Genomic DNA, 24,154 nt, shown 5'->3' on the forward strand with positions numbered 1-24,154 from the left:
GAACCAAGGAGAGTTTCTAGACAAGAAGCAGCTCGCACCTTTCTCCTTCAAAGCCTGTGACTCTGGCTCTTTTGATTGGAATATTTTCTAGCTCTGTTGCTGTTCTGTGTAAATTCTGCATTGCTACGGCTTGGTGCTTTGGGATTCACAGGTAATCCCACTTTGTTTCATTTTTCAGGCTTGCCTTTAATTCTGGAGTTGCAATAAATGCTTATTGTGCCTGAGTAACAGAAAATGGCATTCTGTCAAATTTCAGTATTTGAATTTATGAACTTAAGCAAAATTGGCTGCAGACTTGTTGCAATGCATCCCACTGCATAAAATGACTGTAAACTTCTCCATGCAACTGTGCTCTGTGAGTATATGTATGCGCATGACACTGCATCCTTTATTGCTTATGAAACACGTATCAATATTGTACTAATAAGTGGGCATTGATTTTTACTGAGAACATAAAGATTTATGAAAGTAGGCAGTGCTGCATGGCAGAAACTATGAAAGCAGTTTCTAGGTGGTCTGTGAAATATTTTACATTTGAGATACAGAAAAATTTTCCATTCAAAATAAAACCAAATAGACAGACCTTTGTGGAAAATAGATTGCTTTGCGGTATCAGGCAAGGGTGACATTTAAAGGCAACTGGTTTGCAAGAGAATGAGACTTTTTCGAAATTTGAACACAAATGGCTTTCTTTTATATTACAGGAAGACTCAAAGAGGGTCTCAGTGAAGCAAGGAAAGTGCAGGGTAAAAACCTGTGCAATGGCCCTGAGGTAAAAGGGCTATGCTAAGCAAACAGGGAGGCATATCCCTGTCAGGCTGACAGTAAAACTGCTGTGGCTTGGAGTAGGGAAAGGTGTATTTAAAGTGTACTGATGCAGATCTGCTGGTAACATGAAGTAGTAGAAGCTGTGATAAGGACCACTTAGAGCGTTCCCTGCCCGTGCTACACCACCCACCACTAGGGACTGCAGCAGTGCATGAGAAGTATGCATTTTCAAGCATCAGTCTTTTCTTTATGCTCATACATAAAGTAAATCCTGTGACTGGTTTAGAAATTGTGCTACAGCAAACACCTCAGCAGCCAGCTTGTAGAGACGAAGTGCCCAGTCTTAATTCTCCATGGTATCATACTCAACAATTGTCAAGAGCAAGTAGAAAACCACACTCAGAAGCATAGTATATCCCCAGATACTGTAAAAGGAGCATTACCTACAATACCAGAAGTACAAACATGGTCTATAAAGCTGATTTCCTCCTGTACCACATGAATACCTAAATCCTGCAGAATACTCAGGCTGTGGAAATGTTCACTTCTGCTGGTGTGTGTGCTATACAAAAGGATAAGGGACTTAATGTGCTCTTAACAGAGCTTTTTGCTGAAACAATCCTGTACTTTGGCAAGGGGATGAGAACGAGAACTGGAAAGGTTTTAGAGAAAAAAGATATCAGACTGGAAGAGTTCTGGTGATTTTATTTGTGGCTCTTAATAATTAGCTGTTTCTATCTTTACAATTAATTCTTTGTCACTAGTACTACAAATGCCTTCAATTTCCTCCCTGTCCCCCAACGGACTCCAGCTCATTAATATGCAGCTTTAAGCAAGTATCAGAGCTGTCATGCATTTCAAATCTCCCCAAGGAAGCTTTTTAAAATTGTAAGTAAGACCCGATACTGAGACTTATTAGTACCAAACTTGGAAACAAAGCCTCTGTGCAGGCAGCAATGACTCTTCAAGTTACAGTTGCTGTCACCTTTTTTATCCTGAGATTTATCATAAACGTGAATACCTCAAAGGATTTCTTTGATGCAACCAACATTTCCAGCTCTCATAAACTTCTGTTTATTGATAGAACTGGGCCGGTGCCAGCATCTCAGAGTTGAGTGATGAAGCTGAACTTCTAGGTCAGATTTAATTGCACCCACACTGAGATATACACAGAAGAAATCCACTGAAGGCAGCAGAGTGATAATACACTGCTGCAAACGCACTGCAGTGTGATGGAGAAACTGGAAGTTTGCATACTAGCTAAAAGACAGGTCACAACAGTCCATAGAGGTGCAATATGTAGATCAAAGTTCATCCTCAGTGCTTTGAGACCAGCTTTTGCTTGAACCTCTGCCTGATACATACGCCTGCATCCAAGGCTTTGGGTCCCATCCACTTACTTATAAATGTCTGAACAGACCCATTTTTTCAGCTCTGCCTGGAGTTAAGAACAACAATTAGTCTAACTTCTGAACTGCTAGCATAAATGATTTGCCAGGACTAAGTTTAAGGCAGATTCCCATAACTACCAGAGGTAGCTGTGGAGCTGCCTGTCATCGGCATGTTGGTGATTCTGCTAACTGGTTGTCTTCCCTTTGCGACACAGGGAGCAGGAGGGGTTGTAAGAGGAAACCGTACCAAGTTCCACACAAGGGAGCCTAAAGAGAGGGAGAAAGCTATACCTCAACGCTTCTCAGGGTGGAAGGTGTTAACGCAGAGAAAGGGTTCCTAGCAGAGCTTCTTGCTGGAGTGATACCACAGTGTCTTATACTTTGGCCAGCACAAAAATAACAAGAACTGGAAAGATTTTAGCAGCAAAATACTTCAAACTGGAGAATTTGGAATATTTCAGCTTCCAAAAATTTTTCACAGTTCAATAAAGCCTTTCCCCAGTGACTCAAAATGTCAGTAAATACTGACACCTGTGAGGAGGGAGAAATGATCCAACAGCCACAGAGCCATCACCCAGGCTTGGCCAATAAAGTCATGTAAGACTGCAAAAGAAGATCTCTCAGTACCACCCACTTAACGGTTCCCTCAAACATGAGAGGTGAGAAAATGGAAATTTGCTACTGAGACTCTTCAGGCTCAAATGACAATTTTACCATGTCCTGAGGTCCTAATTTCCCGTCTGCAGGTGTTCTTCCTCCTCACCAGTCATGGCCCTACTTCTCCACTTCAAACCAAACTTAGCCATCAGGTAAGGACCGAGAAAACCATGGACAGCCTCCTCAAGGTCCTGCCACGTGGATGGGATCCGTTTTTTTCTCCGCTGGGCTACTCCATCTGCTCCGCTGCCCCTCTGCCGGAGATCGCCTCGCCGCCGGAGCCTCCCGCAGCCCTGGGTATGACCCCAGCTCGTTCGGGCGCGGCGGGAGCCCTCGCCCCGCCGGGCAGCAGGCGGGAGCGGAGGCAGGCGATGCCAGGTGTGCAGAAGCTGGCTGGGAGCAGGCACCCCACCACAGGCCCCGCTCTCTGGGGGAGCACGGCGGAGATCACACGCCAGTAGGATCCGACCCCCCCGGGAGCAGCGGGGCAGCGGAACCGTGCTACCGTACCCTGCCAAGGAGGCAACGCCTCCCACCCTAAAAACCCCAGGGGAAGTCCCACCCCGGAAAAGGGCACGCTTTGACAGCTCTTCGCAGCCGTGCCCGGAGGAGCCCGATCCCGCCGCCCCAGGCATGGCGGGCGTTTCTCTGAAGGAGGGGCAGCGCTGCTCGCCGCCGGGCCCCGGCACCCCCGTTACCGATTCCGTGCTCCGGAGGAGCTGGCTGCTCGCCCGCTGCACCCGAGCGGGACCGGGGGCAGCGGTGGCCGCCTCATTCCCCGCAAGGCACGGCCCGGCGTAGCACGGCCGCAGCCGCCGCCGCCGCCCACCCGGCCCCGCCGCAGCCGCCCCGCGCCGCCGGCAGAGGGCGCCCTCCGCCCGCCAACGCCGCGGGGCCACGCCCCGCCCGGCCGCGCCCACCGCCGCCCCTCGGCGCCGGCGGCGCCCCTCGCCAGCCGGTTGCACGGCCTCACCCCGCCCCCTTCCACCCCGCCCGGCTGGGCCGGCAACTCGGCGGTTTAACGGTCAGCCCTGTCGCTCCCCCCACGGCGGGGGCTGGCTGCGGCGCGGCGGGCGGTGCCCCCCCCGGACCCGCAGCGGGAGGAGGGTGGTCACTCGACCGCTGTCCTCCTCGTTCTTCCCCCCGCCGGGCTGCCGGGAACCGCACAGCCTCCGAGCGCCGTTCGGCTCCGCGTGCCCCACCGGCCCCCTGCGAGGTGTTGACCCTGCCGGGGTGCCGCGGGGAAAGCGGGGGCCGGCGGAGCTCAGCCGCCCGGTCCGGACCGGGCCCTGGTCCGCGGCGCGGAAGTTGTCACAGCCCGCTCGTCAGGCTGCTGCCCCCGGGACGGCCCTCGCCTCCCGAGGCAGGCGCGGGGTGACGGTGACGGAGGGAGCAGCCGTGGGCAGGCAGGCATAGCTAGCAGCTCGGTAATTAAAGGTCTGCTGAAAAACAAAGCAAATCTGCCAGTTCGCCACCGGAATCGCTGAGCCCAGAAGATGAGAAGTTACCCGCCGCGGTGCTGTGGCACGTGGCTGCGTGCTGCCAGGGTGTGGGGGCCTGCGGAGCACACCTGCTCCGCACTGCTGTGGGCTTGCACGGCCTTTTCCAGCATTACCTTGTCATCCCCATCACGTCTGCCTACAGAACACAACACGGCATCTCTGCGTCCGCATTTATGTGAAACCCGTTCACCTGCAGTAGGAGCCGGGGCGCATCTCCTTTGTTTGCCCGCTTGGCCAGCTTTTTGGAGGCACCTCCGAATGCAGCGTAAATGTAAATGACGAAGTGTAAATGCATGAGGCGCTACTGGTGCAACCTGATACCTTGGGCAGCACGGCTTGTGTCAGCCTTGCGTTAAAGCTTTCTCATGCGGACCAGGAATGGCTCCTAGGCTCTGAGTGTGATCTCCTGGTCAAGTTAAAACACGGCAGAGCGTCTTATACACCTTTACTACTGGCAGAGTATCCTGTACTGGGACATCCTTGCCCAGCGATCCAGTGGGCTGGCTTGGTTTCCTCGTGGCTGTAACAGCCCAGGTACATTAGGGATGCTGGAAGGATGGATTTATATGGAAGTAACAATAGGCGGGTGGAAAAGTGGATGGGAGTCCCCTGTCTGTTCTGCCCTCTCAATTGCATCAACCCATCCATGTTATGACCCTATCAAGGGATATGGCATTTAGCTCTTTATTGTATCCATTTCTGAGCAAATCAGCAACTTGTTTTGAGGAGGAAGATTTATTAGATACGATTTGCTATCTGCAGGATTTGAAATAAAAAGGGATCCATAACTAGCTACACACAACCCACAAAAAGAAATCAGAATTTAATTGTTAATTTATTACGCCCTTGACTGCAAGTTAAATTAATACAGGTAAAATTACGACACGGAAAAGACATGCCAGAGACTGTCATAAACACAGCTTGCTTTTCTTTCCTAGTTATTTAGGGAGGATTAGGAACACTTGTGAAATCATGTTCATTAAAGCCCTGAACAGAGGCAACTAACCAATAACTGCGATAGAAGCAACAAGGTTCCCCCCCGCCCGCCCTTTTCAAGAAGAGGGGGGAAATCACAGACGTCAATCAAGAAATACTGCAAAATAAAATGGACCCTCCCGGCAGCCAGGGCACGGCGCAGAGCTGCAGTGGGGCTCTGGCATCCTCCTCCTGGCCCCGCAGTTCCGCCGCTGACCGGCAGACCGACTGACAGACCGACCGACCGACCGAGGAGCGTACGGGGCTCCGCAGCCCAGCTCTTCCTTCTCTTTCCCTGCAAAACTGTCAGGCACAAATGGGCAGGAGGATATTGGCTGCAAGGGACGCGGAGGCTCCTCCCAGAGCCTGGATCCCCATATTTTTGGAGGATTTCTTTTAACTCAGTTACAAACCTTAGGGAAGGAAACAAGTTGCCGCTGTAGCGGAGGCAGCAGGCGCCTCGGCTGGGGCGAGCGCGGCTCCCGCTCCCTCCTTTGCCTTTCCTAAAGCTACCTCGGATGCTTCGCCTCGCCTGCGGAGGGGAGCTGCGCTGCCTGCCGCGGGGAACGCTCCTGTGCCGGGTGCTGCTGTTCCTGTGAAAACAAGGGTTGTGAGGGAATGAGAGGGAAGACAATGACGAGAAACCGGCCAGGAGAAAACCCCATCCCCAAGCCTTTTCCTGAGAACTGACGGTGTTTTGGGGCTGAGCGATCCCGTCGGAGGCGGCGGAGGGAGCCTCCTGCCCGCTCCACGGGGGACTTCCCGGGACCGGCTATTCCCTTCGGATGCGGACTGGGAAACCTGTAGGAAATTCTCCCGCCGCGCTGCGAAGCCACCATGAATTCAGTGGCTGGAAATAAAGAGAGGATCGCGGTCACGGCGCGGAGCAGAAAATACGGGGTAAGTTGTCGTCGTCGGGGGGAGGGGATTTGTCGGGGGGGTACCCGTCGCCTCACCGGGGGTCCCTCTCCCGGCGGTTACCGGCTGTCGCCCCCGCCGGCCCCTTGAGCCCCCCGGCGCGGTGCGGGGCGGCGGTACGGGCTGCCCCGCGGGGGGCGGACGAGGCGCGGGCGCGGAGCGTCCGAGCGAAACTTGCCGGCGCCTCCGGGCCTCCCTGCCTGACCCCCTGCTCCTTCTCCTCCCGCTCCAGGTGACAGACCCCTGCTCCCCCACCAAGCCCGCCGCCCCCTTCTCCCCCGAGAGCTGGTACCGGAAGGCGTACGAGGAGTCCCGGGCGGGGAGTCGCCCGGCCCCGGAGGGAGCCGGCTCTGCCCTGGGCTCCTCCGGCACCCCGTCCCCCGGCTCCGGCACCTCCTCGCCGGGCTCCTTCACCGGCTCGCCGGGACCCGCCTCGCCCGGCATCGGCACCAGCTCCCCCGGCTCACTGGGCGGCTCGCCCGGCTTCGGTACCGGCTCGCCAGGCTCCGGCAGCGGCGGCGGCTCCTCGCCGGGCTCCGACCGCGGCGTCTGGTGCGAGCACTGCAACGCCCGCCTGGCGGAGCTGAAGAGGCAGGCGCTGAAGCTCCTCATCCCCGGGCCCGTCAGCAGCAAGGTGAGCGGGGGCCGGGGCGGAGCGGAGCGGGGGGAGCCGTGTGCCGCCGGGGCTGCCGGCCACCGGGGGTCCCCTCTGCCGCTGTCACCGCTCGGGGTTTTAGGATTTGTTCGGGTTCGCCCATTCTTGGTCTTGTTCCCTTTTCGCCACCCTCGCGTCCCGCTTCACGTAGAGCAGGGTGCCTCCGTCTCCGGAGCGCTGCCAGGCTTCGGGGGGGCCTCTGTGACAGTCCCTGTATCTCACTCCTTGCCTTCCTCTTTCATTGCATTGACGGTGGTTTTGTGTTGTTATTTCCTGTATACTTGCTCTTGTTCCCGGTGAGGGGCAAGGAGGGGTGGGAGTGCCACATGGCAGTCATTGGTCCCTTCCCCTTTTGCTCTCTTTGATCCCTACAGGATGGATTTACAAAATACCCTGAGACTTGGCAGCCAACTTAGTGGTAAGGTGTGTACGGTCTGATGCCCATGGTTTGTACTCCTGTTGCGGGGCCAGGTGCAGCAGAGACCCCTGCCCTGCTCTAGGTTCAAATGAGGCATTGAAATGCTGTGGGAGTCCACTGGGGAGGCTGTGGCAGACTGTGGCATTGAATCCAGCTCTCCAGGCTGTCCTTAACATAAGGACAACTTGATGATGCTTCTGTCTTGCAGAGAAGCACTAACTTTTTTCCTTTTTTTTTTTTTTTTTTTTTTTTCTGGTAAGGCCACTTCAGAGCTTAAGCTTTGAAGCCGCTAGACCCTGACTCTTGGGTTGAATAATCCTGTGCCTAAAGAGCATGCAAATATTTCTGAAATCTGGCCTCAGGTTTTAAGAGTTGACTGATTGTGAGTAGAGTTAGAAGTCTGCTTTCTGCCTCTGTTGAGGAATCTGGTACCTCCAAAGGCATACTCTGAAATTCCTTGGTTTTGTTTCGTTTGGTGCTGGTTTTTTTTTTTCCCCTTTTTGTTGTACATGTAAAAATTAAGGCTAACAGCTCTAAAAAAGTGGCCAGCAGCCCTTGGCTGACCCCATACTACCAAATTAATAAGCACTGGGCTCTTCCATAGCAACGCTGTGAGTATTGTATTGTGAATGGGTCTACAGCTCCCAGAATGTAATACAATGCAATTTTGTTTGCCCTGTTGGGCCCAGGTACTATCAAATGATAATATTTACTCTTCCACTTCAAAGAGTTTTCATTAGTGGTTACGATAGAGAGGTATCACAGGAAAGAGCTGACTGCTGAGAAAGGGTCCCTGGTATTACTGTTGCGTTGTATTCTCCATTATTTATTTACGTGCTGTGTAAGCGAGAGTTGGTGTTCTCTTGAACAAAAGACTGAAGTACTAGTTGTTACCTTGTCTCAAGAGCTGGCTTCACTGAATTATTCATGAAAAGGGAAAGATGGAACTGCCAAAATTAATAGTCAATTTAAGCATGTTAATACATGGTTGATTCCCTGGAAAGTGGCCCTGTACCAAAATCTTCACAAATGTCAGGCTTTATGATTTGGCAGTCATTACCAGCTGTGGGTATAGGTGGGAAATTACTGATACAGATACAGCAGCCATCAGAACAACTGAGATTGGGGGTGTAAGGAGGATAAAACATAAGCATCAGGCTTTGTATGCCTCCCATGGTGCTACATAACTGCAAAATCTGTCAGTTTCTAAAGATTTGTACAGGCTTCTCCTATTGTAATAGTGGTAGTCGCTGCCCATACTAGCCTTCCTGAGATGTTACCCTCGTGTTACTATTGTTAATTGTTCTGTTGTTAGCATAGTTTAGCTGATGTTGTACAGGCCAGTGTTTATTCACGTCAGTAGTAAGCCTTACTTCTCCATTTTTAGCCCCCTTACCCTATGCTCTTTTCTAACACCTACTTTCCAAACTTTCCAGTTGTGTAGTAGTGCCATTTACAAAGCCATTGCCATCCAATGTGTAGATGTGGATTTAGGGGGAAAGAAAGAGACAAAGAAGGTGACCTTTGCAGACTATGGTGACCCTCTGCTCTATTAGCTTTGAATAGTACTTGTAGGCTCAATCCTGTTGAGGTACTCCAGCCTTTTGCATGCAGTTCCCTTCTGGGGATGGGTGCTACCTGCCTGTGGCTATTTGCAGAACCATCCCTTTCTCTCATCCTTTCTGGCTTATTTACAACTGTTACTAGCTTTCTGGGCTTGTGACGTCTGCCTTCAGCAGACACTGCCCAGCACAGTGAAGCTTTGGTTTAGGTGATACAGGATACAAATGTCCTGGTTAGTGCCATTGACTTGTTTGGATGAGGTATGCTGTGCCAGTCTTGCAAGTCCATTGAGGCTGGCATCCATGGGGTAGCCTCTCAGTGCCTGCTTAGGGGAAAGCAGGGTGTTGGTGTGGTGTCTGCCAGCTCAGCCAGGGCCAGTGAGCTGCCTTTGCAGCTGTGTGCCACAGGAATGCACTGGGGTTGCCCTCTGAGGGCAAGATGTACAGGGTCTCTTGCAAGGATGTGGTAAAACGTCATGCATCTGGGGAAAACCGACTTCAGTTTGGATTGAGCCTGGGGACTACCATGCTGTGTTAATGTAGCTGGGAGGTTTGCTCAATTGCTGCTATGGGAATAGGTCTTTTGGGGGGCTAGAACTGATCCTGCCACTGAGTTCAGTGGAAGAAGGAGCAAATCATATTTCTGGTTCTGGATATTTCCTCAGAACTTGCAAAGCATCTTACAATTCAAGACTGTGGTGCCCAGTAAGACACAGCTAAATTGTAATTGTCTTTATTAGGTATGTTTTAAGTGCTCTATTTAATTGTTCATCTGTCTTCTAGTCAGCTACATCTAGCTGACTTACATGATGACTTTTGTTGGTGCTGTTGAAAACAGTCTAGAAAATCCATTAGCATTTTAAATATAGTCTGCAGCACCTGTGTCACATTTATACTGTGTTTAGAAATGCGTATAACCCTGGGTATTGTGTATTGCAGAACAAGCAGCATATGAGGGTATCTGTGCTTTGACACGTATCTAGTATCAGATACTGGAATCTGCAATAACTTATCCAAATGAGAACTTACACTGATATTTTCTACAGTGTGTAAACATGTAAAGGTTTGTGTAATCTGCAAAATGTAATAGTGTTGCTTAATTGCTGCATAAACAGACGAGGCTTTATGTATGAAGCTATGTACTGAAGCTTTTCATTTGGTACAGAAAAAGCCACACTTAACCTAGAGCAAACTGCCTCTGACTAGTTCATTGTTAGTGTTGAGGTGTTGAGCTTTCAGTTTTAAATAGAAGCATTCTCTCCTAATAAGTCAACAGGATGAAAACTTGGGATTTGGGGTGTGTTTTTAGTGAGGTACAAAGGTGAGGAATATATGAGTATAGTTGCGCCACTTTATTTTAACCATTTAAAATGCCAGGTTCCCTGCCAATTACAAAAAGAAAAATGCTAAAAGCTTGTTGTTTCTTTCTCCCCTCTTGTGATACAGATGTGACTTAATGATGTTCGTCAATTATCTGCTTGCAAGGGGTTATGCTTTATGAGAATGAAATCTTATTGTAACTTCCATGCGAAGCACACCCGAGGGAATTGACTAGCACAAGTGCTTGTTACGGTTGCACATTTCAGTCACCAACTACAAGAATCTTGGAGCATCTGGTGGCCATTGGTTGGGGGCTTTTTGTTACAGTGTCAAACACTTGCATGATAAGGATTGTCTCAAGAATTACATTGTATTTTTTAATTTTAAGCTTTTTCTTGGACTGTATTTTCAGAAGAGCATCAGAAAAAGTTCTAGCATAGAAGTTCATGGCATCACATTCCCTGTTTATCAGAATTTGTGTGAAATCTGGTTGCCTTGAGTTCAAACCTGTGATATCTGTTGGCTTTGAAACCTGGGGAGGGACAACCCCATGCACCAGTACAGGTCGGGGGCTAACCTACTGGGAAGCGGCTCTGTTGAGAAGGACCTGGGAGTGCTGGTGGACAGCAAGGTGACCCTGAGCCAACAATGTGCCCTTGTGGCCAAGAAGGCCGACAGTATCCTGGGATGCATTAAAAGGAATGTGGCCAGCAGATCAAGAGAGGTTATCCTGCCCCTCTACTCTGCCCTAGTGAGACCACATTTGGAGTGCTGTGTCCAGTTTTGGGCCCCCCAGTTTAAGAAGGACAGGGAAGTGCTTGAACAAGTCCAGCGGAGAGCTACAAAGATGATCAGGGGACTGGAGCATCTCCCTTATGAGGAAAGGCTGAGAGACTTGGGTTTGTTCAGCCTGGACAAGAGAAGACTGGGGGGGGGATTTCATCAATGCCTATAAATATCTAAAGGGTGGGTGTCAGGACGATGGGACTAGGCTCTCTTCAGTGGTGCCCAACGACAGGACCAGGGGCAATGGGCACAAGTTGGAACACAGGAAGTTCCAGCTAAACATGAGGAAAAACTTCTTCCCTGTGCGGGTGCCAGAGCAGTGGCACAGGCTGCCCAGGGAGGCTGTGGAGTCCCTTCCCTGGAGACATTCAAACCCCGCCTGGACGCGTTCCTGTGCCCCCTGCTCTGGGTGTCCCTGCTCAAGCGGGGGGCTGGACAAGATGATCTCCAGAGGTGCCTTCCAACCCCTGCCGTTCTGTGATTCTGTGAATCTGACAAAAAAATCATTAAGTTTAGTTGAAGGGTTGCTATATTTATGTGTATCAAATTATATTATGTATAAATAATCAGTTGAATGCTAATAAGAATTGTCTCAAGCTGGCAATTATAGGTTTGTTAGTATGGGATTCAAAAAATCCCAAATACAGTCTTTAAACCAAGAGGTAATTTGAATGTGTAGACACTAATATCTTCTTGGTCATGTTGTGATAGGAAATAAGAATACTGTTTCAAATGCTGGAGATGCATGGCTCTGACGTTAGTGCTTTATATTCTGGACTGTCTTCCTAGCTAAAATGTCTGTGCTTCTGAGTATAAGAATCGGGTAAATTCTGGTTTAGCACATTGTGTCTGTGAAAGGGGGAGGGGAGGACTTGCATTCAGGGTACTGTTTTGTTATTCTTTTTTTTTACAAATTTACTGACCTTCTATCTCACTTTTTGCTTGCATATTGTTGAATTAGCCATTTCAGTTTCAGAGGTGTTCAGTAGTCAAAGACTTGACTGATAATTATTAATAATGAAGAAAGCCCTGAAGCCGATCTAATGAAAAATAGGTTCCTTTTAGCTTGTGGCTACTTTAGAAACATTCCCAGTAGAGACAGGACAGTAATAAACCCTTCCTCAAAGCTTAGCAAGTAGCAGAATAATGGAATTTCATTTCCGTCCAAACCTTTAATTTGTGAACAGGCACGGCCAGTCTGTATGGTGACTTAATTCACTGTGCAAAAATCTCAGGCACCTAATCATTTCATCCCAACTCATTGTAATGCAGATAGGATTAATGCATTAGAAATGTGATTTTAAATGGCCTGAGGCAGTAATTTGTCAGCATTTGGAAGGATTAACTCCATTAAAGTTTAGGCAACAGCAACCATTCTTTTGTGTTGCATCACAGGTCACAATATCAAACATTTCGCATAACTCATCTGTGAATCTTCTTACAATTACATGTTTCCTGGCAAGTCGGGAAATCACAAGCTACTTCAGTTACCCTGGAATTACAGCTGCTTACAGAGGTCCAGAGTAGACAAACGGATATGGCTTCACCTCTGACAAATTAATGTAAACCCTTTTCTAGGAGCAGCTGGAAGCCTTGCTACTGCAATCCACACTGTCAACATGTAAAATGATATAAATATTTCTTTCAAGCTTGCAAATGTCTTTGAGGTAAGGAAGAAGGTACTGCATATTAAAGACTGTTTTTTGGGAAGCTGTCAAAACTGTTAGCTCTGCAGACTTCTCTGTGGGATCAAAAAGGTTTGCCATTACTGAGTGCCCTGGAAATTAGGAGCCGGCCTATGTTTATATTTTGTCAATTGACACTATGGTGTTTTTCCTATCAGAAAAGAAAATACTTCTCCCCCCTAACAGCTCTGTCTATGATCTCTGAAAAGTATCAATGTTTTTATCTGAAGTAATCTCTGGGGAGGTGCAAAATTTTGATGAAATTGTTTTGTGTTTTTTTTTTTTTTAGAGACTTAGCTATGCATCTGAAAACACTGTATTCAGAAATACATGGTCAATGCTTAGACTGAAGCTGGTATCTTCATGCCAGGCTATTATCAAGGGACAAATTTCCTTCAAGGTGCTTTATACATGCCATGAGTGCTGCACCGATCTCTAAAATCATCTTGTATCTTTAGATAGTCTCATTATTTTCCTAGTGCTGCGGTTTAACCCCAGCCAGCAACTAGTACCACACAGCTGCTCACTCACTTCCCCTACCCCAGTGGGATGGGGGAGAGAATTGGAAGGACAAAAGTAAGAAAACTCACGGGTTGAGGTAAGAACAGTTTAATAATTAAAATAAAATAATGAAAACAATATGAGAGAGAAGCCAAACCTGGAGGGGAAAAGAAGCGATGCAACCGCTCACCACCTGCCAACTGATGCTGCCAGTCGCTGAGCTGTGATGCTTTCCCCTGCCAGCTCCCCCCAGCTTATACAGTGGGCATGATGTCATGTGGTATGGAATATCCCTCTGTCCAGTTGGGGTCAGCTGTCCTGCCTGTGTCCCCTCCCAGCTTCTTGTGCACCCGGCAGAGCATGGGAAGATGAAAAGTCCGTGACACAGTATAAACACTACTTAGCAACAACAAAAACATCAGTGTATCAACATTATTCTCATGCAAAATCCAAAACACAGCACTATGCCAGCTACTAGAAAGAAAATTAACTCTATCCTAGCTGAAACAAGAACACCTAGAAGTAAATGTTGCAACATCAGTAGCAATCTTGTATAACAAGTGTAGTATTTTGGCATATAATTTTGGAACAGGAGGAGGAAGAAAGGTAGCCTGTGCTGAATTCCCCAGACAGTGTTAGAAAAAAAGTTGCATGTTGCCAGTACGGGCTATTGGCATGTAATGGGGTTCATGCCTGCATCAGCAGATTATTAGAATGGTGCAGTGCTGTGTACGTAGGGCTGAAAGACATTTGCAGTTTTGCCACATCAGCAGCACATAGCCTTTGACATCAAGTAATTGGGGTGCTTCCAAGCACTGAATTGCCACCCGACACTGCAATAAACTTGACTGTCATGCTCTACATAATGAGGTAGTAGGAACCGCAGCATTTTGTGATGTGCGGTCTGCATGTCAAAAGTGTGAGAGATGTTTTAAGTTAAATTGCTAGCTTAAATCTTAGCAATGCATCACGCTGTAGCTTGAGAGGCATGTATGTTAATAAATGTGAGAAATGCAAGCATAGGGGCTTCCCCCCTGCCACTGGATGAAAAAGTCCTAGTCCATGTTATTTGTTGCTGAAGCTGCAACTAAAGAACTATCCCTGATTGCAGAAAAAAGATTGCGCACTAGATTGCACGTTTACTTTGAATTAAGCAAGCTGTAGTATGTAACAGCACCCTGATAAACAAAGTAGTATCCCAAGAGTGGAAAGTTCTAGAAGTGTCTTCTGCAGTCTTTCCCATTATTGGACCAAATTTTGGTTGCACTGAGACACTGATGGAAGTCACAACAATTAAGGTATTGCTCTTCTAGAAAGCAGTGGTCAAGTAGTAACTGCAAGCAGTCTGCTGCAGTCGTACGCTGAGATGCTGCTTTTCTTTGGAAGCTTCAGCTTGCATGTTTGAAAGACATGGCAATGTTTCGTTAAACAATTTCTTTTAACAGAGGGTGGTCACTGGAAGAAGGTTGTTTTAGAAAATCATGTCATGGCTGCATCCTTATTTGTAGGTTTATGGAACTCAAATCCCTAGTGACTTATGTTGCCCAGTTTTATTTTCCATTGCCTTCTATGCAACCTTCCTACATTAAACCAGGGTTTTTATTAAAAAACAAAACAAACCCAACCAAACAAACCCCAAAACATCAAACAAATCTATGAGCACCTTCTTGGTACAGTTGTAATATCTTGTATCTACGACCAGAATATGCATTTGCTTATGCTTCTTTTCCCTCCGCTCCACTCTTTAAATGATATTGCAGTATAGCTCAGTAATGTTTTGATGAGAGTGTTTTTGAGGTTTGTCCAAGTAAGATTACAGACCAACACAGGACACTTAATAGGGTAGGGGAATATTGATTGGAGCGTTGTGAGCTTGGGATGGAGGTTGTTTGAAAGATCCTGCAAGAAGTGTCAAACATTGAAACTCTATCCTTATATAGCATGAACTATTGCTGGTTACTTATAAAATCAGAGAAGATGTGGGGAGGGAGAGAGAAGAGGTCTGGATCTGAACCTTGTCAGTTTATTGACTTACATGAAATTGGCCCTAGTGATGGGATTCTGACTTCAGCAAAATGATCACAATTTCATTTAGGCCACAGCTCTTACCTATCACATACCTCTAACCAGGGAATACTTGCATGCATTTAAAGCAGCAGTCAGGCATGTTGCTTGGGCTGAGCAGGGCTAAGACATCCTGGCTGCTTGTGGGCTTCCCAATGTGCCTTTTCTTTCTCCTCTCTATATGAAGGTCATAAGTGAGCATTCCTGCAGGTCTCCTGTGTGAATACACCGTGGTTGCTCCCTGCCTTAGTTCTTATAAAAATGATAGATAGTTCAAACACTTTCAATAGTGCTGCTTTCTAAACTCAGATCCTTTTGACTGAAAGGTCAGGGAGTGACTAGATGTGCTATTACAACAGCAGATATGAGGAGGCAGTGATCTCTCAGGAAGGTACTGATGAGAGCAGTGCGATGCATCCAACCATAACCTCAGCTGTAACTAGTACAGAACACAGGGATTACTTTTTGATTACTTTTTAATTACTTTATGAAAAAGGAAGTAAAGGAAAGTATGATACCAACTATACAAAAGAATCAGGTTTAAGAACTAGGTTTGTTCAATTGCAGTTTGGATTTATTGTTATGGTATCAGAATTCAATTTATTTTATTTGAAATAATATAGTGTAGTAAGACTGTTAAAAGCTACTTACCATTCCTGCATTGGTGAGCTGCTTAAATTTTATTTTCATATTCAGCTGTGTTTACTTTTAGTTGTCACTAAGACCTGCTATTCTGTTCAATCTGTACTATTAGAACATATAGTCTATGTTTGATCTTGCATTTCTTCTATATTACAAAATTGTCTATGTCTTCTGGGAGAGAAGAAAAAAGATTTCAGTCTGAAGAAGCCTTCAGACTGGTTTCGTCTTCTCAGCTTTCCTCTGGAACTGTATCCAGTACTCGTCTTTGGGGGTATGTGTGTGTGTGTAAGTGTTTTGGCTTCCAAATTGCCTTCAAGTGGAACTTGCTTTATATGTATTTGTTTTCTTACAAATGTGTTTTGGCCTGCAGATTTTCTGTGATCTATTACTAACAAACCTCTACTCTAACTTATATTTCACCATGCCCCCTAAATCATAAATACTTTGACGTGGTCGTTTATTCACACCTGAGTATTCACAACAGCTTCTCTATTCCATGGGCTTGCACAGGAACAAACTTCTACTCACATGAATGTTTGGGGAAAAGCAAATGAAAGGGGACTTTGACATCCACCACAGTACATATTTTCTTTTTCTAAGAAAAAGTGAAAATTCACAGTGGTTTGGTGGTTTCCACTTTGTTCAGAACTGTCTAAGCAGACCTGCCTCAGCAGTGGAATTAATTTCGCCCAAGTTGTGCATGTCTCATTCCCTCTTTCTCTCCCACCCTCATAATTAACTGAAGATAAATGAGGATTTAGGATTACAACCCCTCAATTTCTGTGGGCTGCTGTGTGGTTCTGTTGGGAATTGCCCATTCCTTTTATCACTGGCATACTTGAAGATATGAAAGAGATTCCTGCAGTGCTGAAGAAGATGGTTGCTCTAGAGCCCTTTGCTAACAGTGGGGCAGAACTTGCCCTTTACATGTTTCCGTCCTGGCTTCTGTAAAAGTAACTTGGGCAAACTTCTGTCTTACCAAAGGCAAACTCAGACTTGATTATGCTGAAGTTATTCAGAAAGCAGGCTTCTGCCTTCTAACTGATAGCCTGAATGACTGTATTTCAGTTGGACAGTTTTATTTTATTGTGCCTCTCAGCCAGATGAACCTCTGACCTGATAAGTGCCGAATGCTGAAAGAATTACCCATTTACTCCATACACCTGATGGACTCCAGCAGAAATCCTAGTGGGCAATAAGGCAGTCTTGGCTTTAAGCAGGCGCTGAACAGCAAGAATAGAAGTCATTACTCTTCATTTCTCTATTAGTTTCATTGCTCATTTAATAGTGCCAGGCAAAGAAAAACATTAACATCCTATTCAGCAGCCAAATGCACCAAATTGGGAGCTGCGACTTGTGTATTTTCCTGTTTTCTAATGGGTATCATTAAAAATTAACAAGTCATCTAAATCATGTTAGTATTCCCAGGGTTAATATTGCTAAAATTGCTGGCAGCATTCCCACAGGAAGAGTTAACAGTGGCTGAGGCTGTGTGGCTGGCATTTGTTGCTCCGAGGGAGGTGTTGAGACTGTAGAAGTCCTGGCACCAGAAAGACTCAGTGAGGTCTTTGGTGACAGGGGGCGTTTGCAATACACATACATATTCTTTCCTATTCACCTTTCCCCTTTCACTTCCTCCCCACTTTTCTCTCCCCACTAGTCCTAATGCTGTCATTTCAGCTCATACTCGTTAGATCTCTAATGGAAATTCTTGACAATAAGCCTGCATACATGTGAACCTAGAAGGAAGGCATACAAGTGTGCTAGTCAGTGTGAGTGTCAGATTTAAGAGATTGTTAGTCCATAGATGGCTTTTACTGGAGGTCGAGAAGGCTAACAAAGCGGGAGATGCAATTAAAATGGTATTTGTTAGAGAGGAATAGCTAGCTGTCTGGGCAGACTGAACATGGGGAAATGATGGGTAGCTGGAAGGCCATTAGTGATGGCTTCGTAAGCAGTTCTGCAGCATGGGTGGTAAGCCTAGATCCAGAGCTGCTTTTTAGCATGCCTAGCAAGATGTCTTTTTTTTTCCTGTGTGTCAAATCCATTTTTGAATAACGGATTTAACAAAAATTCTGTGGATTTTTGTTTAGATTTAAAAGTGGGAGAAACAAGTTGTGGTGAGTGGGATGGGGAAGAGAAGAAACTGACTTAAGGGAGATTTTGGGTATGCTCTCCCATCACCATGAAAACAAAGCTCTGCAAGATTTTGAAGAGTTGATTTTTGTAAAGTCATTGATCCAGTTTTCCTGCAAAGAGGCTGGTGAAGAATACGAGATGGGACAGGCAGCTCATTGAAATGTCTTCTCATTTTAAATGAACAGTTGGGATCTGGTTCTTATAAGTTCTGATGAGAGCTCTGATACCAGGAAAAAAAAAGTGTCTTTTCAGAAATCTTTCCCCAATGCAATCACCTTTAATTGTTAGAGGTATTTGATCATATCTCTCCTTTATCCTTTTCTTAACTGGTGAACTGTTGGGTGTTTGGCTTTAACATCATTGTCATCCATTTTTAAAATTGCAAGGGGTGGGGGTAGGCACTTACAGCAAATTGGCCAATACATCTTGTGTCCTGAAGGGCACAAGCTGCTGTGAGAATAGGAAAGGCACACTGCAAGGAGAACTACAGGGCTTTGAGAGGAAGAAAACAGGCTACAGAGACAGAAATGAAGTGAGGCATGAAGTGTTCCTTGCTTGGTCCAGGCAGCAAAGGAACAGTGCTTCCATGGGAAAGGTGGCACACTGGGGAAGCATGAGAAATGGGTGATAAACCTGAGTTCTTTAGAAGGCTGAACTCACTCCTGGTGTCTTTAAAGCTTTACAGAAATATTTCTTATGAAGGTAGTGTTTTGTTTGGTGGCTTTGTTCTTTAAAAAGAGCCATCCTGTCCTGGTTTCAGCTGGGATGTAGTTAATTTTCCTCCTAGTAGCTGATATAGTGCTGTGTTTTGGATTTAGCGTGAGAATAGTGTTTTTAGTTGTTGCTCAGCAGGGCTTACACTGGTCAAGGACTTTTCATCTTCCCATGCTCTGCCAGGTGCACAAGAAGCTAGGAGAGGACACAGCTGGGGCAGCTGACCCAAACTGACCAAAGGGATATTCCACACTATATGATGTTGTGCCCAGTGTATAAGCTGGGGGAGCTGGCCGGGGCAGCAATTGCTGCTCGGGGGCTGGCTGGGCGTCAGTTGGCAGGTGGTGAGCAGTTGCATTGTGCATCACTTGTTTTGTATATTCTTTTATCATTATTATTATTATTTTCTTTCTCCGGTGTCCTATTAAACTGTCTTTATCTCAACCCATGCGTTTTACTTTTTTTCCTGATTCTCTCCCCATCCCACCGGGCCAGGGCAGGTGTGTGAGAGGCTGTGTGGTACTTAGTTGCCAACTGGGGTTAAACCACAACCCACCCCTGTTGTTCCCCCTCTCCCCCATAGGAACCAGCAAGCAGCCAGAACAGCAGAAGGCAGGCAGTTAAAGCGGAGTTGCCTTTGGTTTAATATGTTTCAGTATTTTTCATTTTGAAGTTAGGTTTTCAGAAGATTATGGTACTGGTGCACCCTGTGATCTAAGGACATAACTAGTTTTTTTCTTACATCTAATTCATTTTTTCTCTTTTATTTACCAGCCACAGGACCTTTACGTTCCATACTGTCAGTTTGAGACTTGGTATAAAATAGGTCTCAACAACAGTTTCACCCAACATAGCAAATAAATGACATGTTTTAGTGCATCAACAATAAGGTAGACCTTAGTGTTCCGGAGTGTAGTTATAAATTCAGCCTGACTTCTCCTTTCCCTGTGCCTGACTCTGAAAGAAAAAAGTGTTTGATTTCCAGATTAATATTAATTCTTAAAGTTTAGAGTTTACTAATTCTATTGTATTATTATCCTGGGCACCCTAAGGGCATGCAATTAAGTAGTAGTACTTGTTCCAAATACTTTAAAAGCAAAACAGAAAAGGCTTAAGGTGTGAGAGGAGAGCTAAAGGTGGTGGGGTATACATGAGGGCTGAATGCACTGGCACTGATGGCTCTAAATGAAGCACTTTACAGACTGAAGTGCTTTAAATTGCCGACCTTCTTTGTCAGTCCTAGTTACTTAGTTCTTTCTACCTCGGTCTGCCACTGTCTTGCTTGTTTAATATTCCACTTAAGTATAACAAGAGATGAAACAACCAAGATGCCTGTATCCTCCAGGAGTCAGTTCTACTGATGTGAATATGTGTGTTAGCTGTTCATAAGCAGTGAGATAAATGGGGGTATAAACAAGAGGGGGAGAAGGGAAAGGAAAACTGTTGTGACTTCTCTTAATTTGCTATTCTTTTTATCAGTAAAGAAAATAAATTCTGTCCCTTTCCAACTCCAAATGCCTGCACTTTGGATAACAGGAATCGTTTCAATAAGCACACACTGCTAAGGCCAAGATAAGGGCTATTTCTGTGCCTGAAATATCAAGGACCAGAGTGTGTTATGTGGGAAGCTGGTGTGGAATCATGCTGCCGAGGAAGCAGTGTGTAGTAATGCGCATGGATGACACTGATAAATGGCTCCTCTAAGCAAGCATCTGCAGCAAATTGTCAGACTGAGACTTCCCAGCATACCCTAGACCTCTGCATGAATGAAATCTCTGTTGTGCCATTATTTACCCACCTCCATATGAAATGAGAGGATAGGATTCATTGCTTCAGTGCAGCTTTTATATGAGTTTGCTCTCTTTATGTACATATATGTGTACGTGTGTATATATTTCCTTTTCTGCAGTGCTTTCTGCAGCAATGGCTGCAGAACTCCTCGTGTCCTCTCACTGATTAGGCGTACAGCTTTTTGAAATGGGACAAACCGGCTTTCAGGGTAAAGGACAGGTCTTTTACTTCTGGAAACCTAAAATAAAGTGTGTTCTTTGTATTCTGTTATTTGGCCAGACACATGTGTAATTAAGGTAAGTAATAAGCATGGTTTGGTTTTTGTTGTTTTATTTTTGTTGTGGTTGTTTTAGTAGAGGTTGTGGTGGCTGGGAAAGAAAAAGGAAAGGTCTTGGATTCTTTCTTTTCCTTTTTGAAGAACCATGATTACTGTCTTCAAAAGGCAGTGAGACAGTCTGCACTATTTTGCACTGAAGTAAAGCCTCTCATCTTTTCTTTGTTACCACTGGACATCACTGATGCGAGAAAAGAATTGGACTTGCTCTTTGCCGTTCTTCAATATGTATTTTTTTTTTTTTTACTTCTTCAAGGTGATTTTCTAGAATACCTTGTAATTGAAACTGAAACTCATGTAATTTAAGCTTTGATGGAAAGGTCTCTTGAGGGTAGAATTTTTGGCCAGCCTAGAAAATAACACAATGTTTGGTAGTTAGCATATACTCCTGGTACATAAAGAATCAGATAAATTCCCTGCTCTTCTTAATTCCAGCCAATACATCAAACCTCAGGGCTCTGAGAAATGAACTTCTGTGGGTATAAAATGCTGCAAGGGTATAAAATAGTAACTTCTGACAGAGCAGCAGAAAGGTGACATGGTGTGTCAGGGCAGAAGGACTTATCATGCACATATAACTTGCTAAGGTGCTTGTTTGTGTAATCTGGTAGCTGAAGTTTGCCTTCACTGGCAACATAAATCCAACAGGGAGTTTGGGTGCAGCTGAGGTGAGGATATATGTCCTGTCCCACCACCCTGCTGTGGTGTTGCTGGCTGTCTACAGCTGTCTGCTCCACGCTGCTGCTGCAGCTCTCCTAAATTGTTGCTTGACTATTGGAGTCCTCAGCTTCTTGCTCTCTTAGCCTTTGCCCTCGGGCTATTTCTGTCTGTCTTGCTGACTTTTTACAAAAAGTTTTCATATTTGTTTGCTCGTGATGTGGAATGGCACTTTCCTCCCAGAAGTTTCCATAGGAAAAGACCTTTTTTAATGACTCAGTGGAAGAGAACAGATTCCTCCTACAGGTAAAGTGATTTGTAACACTTAGATGCTCATAGAAGTAACAGGACTTCACGCAGTTGCAAATATTCACATCAGTGTGCCCATTACTGGAGTACATGCATAGATGTCATCTCAGTAAAATGTCTGCTGCTTCTGTTTTAACAGCTGAGGAGAGGAGATACAGAGCAACTTGGTGAACTCATTAGTTGCATAAAATGGAGTCCATGTTTCTTACGTGCTCGTGCTCTTGACTAATGGGCTTTTTCCTTTCTTGCTAATGTTGCCCATCTCATTCTGTAGCAGCTCTTGTATGCTGGCTCAGCATTGGCTCTTCTGACTTGGTACAGAGAGGAAGAAGGGAGTTGTGGTTTGCATTTCAAAGCTCCTGGCCTTAAAGAGATTGGAATATGGCAGTTGAATATACAGTAACCAATTACCCAGTTATGACAAAAAGTCTTTTGGAAAGACCTTGACTTCTGATACTCTGATCGGTACCAGAAGCTGGCGGTTTGTTTTACACGCGCACACATAGACAAAGAAAAAAAACAAAAGGAAGAAATTGCTAATGGGGTTGGGTGTTTTTTTTGTGATTTTTTTCAAGAGAGTGTTTATTAATTCTCTTTCTTTTTGCCTCCTACCTTGGACAGTTCATATCTATGAATAATTTAATTGTCCTTGTCTGTCTGCTGTTGTGAATGGCATGCTGTTAGGTATTCTGTATTCATGTGGTATTTCTTAATGTTTGTTTTGTATTCTGTCTGCCTCTCTGCCTTTCCAGAGATCAAATGGATGATGCAAGGCTTGACAAGATCTAAATGCTATTAAACTGTATCTGAAAGAACAGAAAGGGGGGCCTTTGTCATTTCATTAGTTAGAACATTAATTGAAACAGATTATTCAGTGTTTTTCTCACCAGTGGAGAAATAAATGTTTATGAAAGCTTTTTTCTACTTTTGAAAAAGTTTGTCTTGAGAATATGTCTAGAATTTGTAAGTAACAATTTGTACTGGCTTACATAGTATCTCAAATGGGTTCCCTTTCTGTGCTTTCTCTCCCTAGACATTCTTTGTTACTGTCATTATTTGCAAGGTTTAAAACACAGAAATACCAGTATTCAGATTTTAATTCTCTTCCTTTTCTCTGAGGATGGTGTTGCTTCAAGCGCTCTTGTCAGGATACTTGTCAAGCAAAGAAAAGCATCTGTAACTTTTTTCTGGTTACATCCTTTCTGATCCGAACATAAGCATCATTATTAGTATTCAAAACATTTATTTATTTATGGATTTATTTAGATCCTGGATCAGAACCCTCAGGTTGTGACCCTGAGAACAGTTAGCAGAAAGCGCACCCCAAGCCACTCTGTTGTCTGCAGTTTTGTCAGGTGAATGGGAAACCAGGCTAATGCTTTACTGCAATTCTATAGAGTGACCTCAGGGATGAATGTCCCTTCTAAGAAAGCTTCGTCCTTCAGAAAAAAACACACTAAGAACAAGAAATAATATTTGCTATCATGAGTAAATCACTTAATGCCTGCTTTCCTACTGGCTGTGACATTAATAGGAACTTTTTAAGATAACATTGAAACTTTTAATCATTCACAATTGAAGACTGTTCGAGTGTATACTGCTGCTCTACCAGCCTCCGCTTCTGTAGATTTTTGGCCAAGTTCCTCAAAGTCTCTCAGCTGCTGTTTATCCTCTTGTGTTTCTTGTGATGCCTACCAGAGTCTGCTACATGTTTGTAAGCTTCATAAAACCGTTGCATAGCCCTGTAGGCAGCAGAGGGTCTTTCAAAGTGCTTCTGATGCTGGGTGCACCTAATGCAGAGAAGACTAACTTTCTATAAAGCTGCCACCACCAATGCTGCACGGCTGGATTGCAGGGACGTGCTTGCTTTGCTTGGCCAATGCCTTGAGAGTACAGTCCTGTAGCTCTTGTTCCTGGATGTCAGCCAAGTGACTGTGGGTTCTGAGACTGGGCATCAGCTCTGCGGTGTCTCTGGAGGCAAGCATGTTTGGAGACACCGTTCTCACTGTGGGTAGCGCTGGATGTGCTGCCTCTTTGTCTGTGGAATGGCTTGTTAGGCTGCCCTTAATTTGAACCATCTGTGGCAACCTGCACTCTCTGTTAATAATACTGTTTTTATGTCAGACCTCCAGCAGTGTGCTGTGAGTGAGCTGGAGACCAGCATAGGAATTAAGGTAGGAAATCCACTTGAAACATATTGCAATGCATGTACAATTAACTGGAAAATAATTATGTTCATTGTAAACTGTACATCCTACACCAGGCTCCATCTTTGTTTTTATTCTGTCAGCTGTAGTGACTCCAGTGAAATTATGGGGTGTAAAAGGAGGGTGAGATCTGTATCTGTTACAGTTCCAGTGTTTGTT

The 24,154-nt window shown here is 45.6% G+C and overlaps 1 protein-coding gene across 1 annotated transcript in view; it reads left to right on the forward strand.

Annotated features, from left to right (window-relative positions):
• Positions 1-5,874: 5,874 nt before the first annotated feature.
• The window catches only part of KIF26B (kinesin family member 26B), a 308,732-nt gene continuing 290,452 nt past the window's right edge, over positions 5,875-24,154 (forward strand). Inside the window, exons 1-2 of the mRNA XM_064445818.1 lie at positions 5,875-6,193; positions 6,444-6,845. Coding sequence (XP_064301888.1) covers positions 6,131-6,193; positions 6,444-6,845 — 465 coding nt within the window. The 5' untranslated portion in view covers positions 5,875-6,130. The remainder of the gene's footprint in view (positions 6,194-6,443; positions 6,846-24,154) is intronic.

Source organism: Phalacrocorax carbo, chromosome 3 (assembly GCF_963921805.1).
Source record: "Phalacrocorax carbo chromosome 3, bPhaCar2.1, whole genome shotgun sequence".
In the NCBI taxonomy this organism is placed as follows: Eukaryota; Metazoa; Chordata; class Aves; order Suliformes; family Phalacrocoracidae; genus Phalacrocorax; species Phalacrocorax carbo.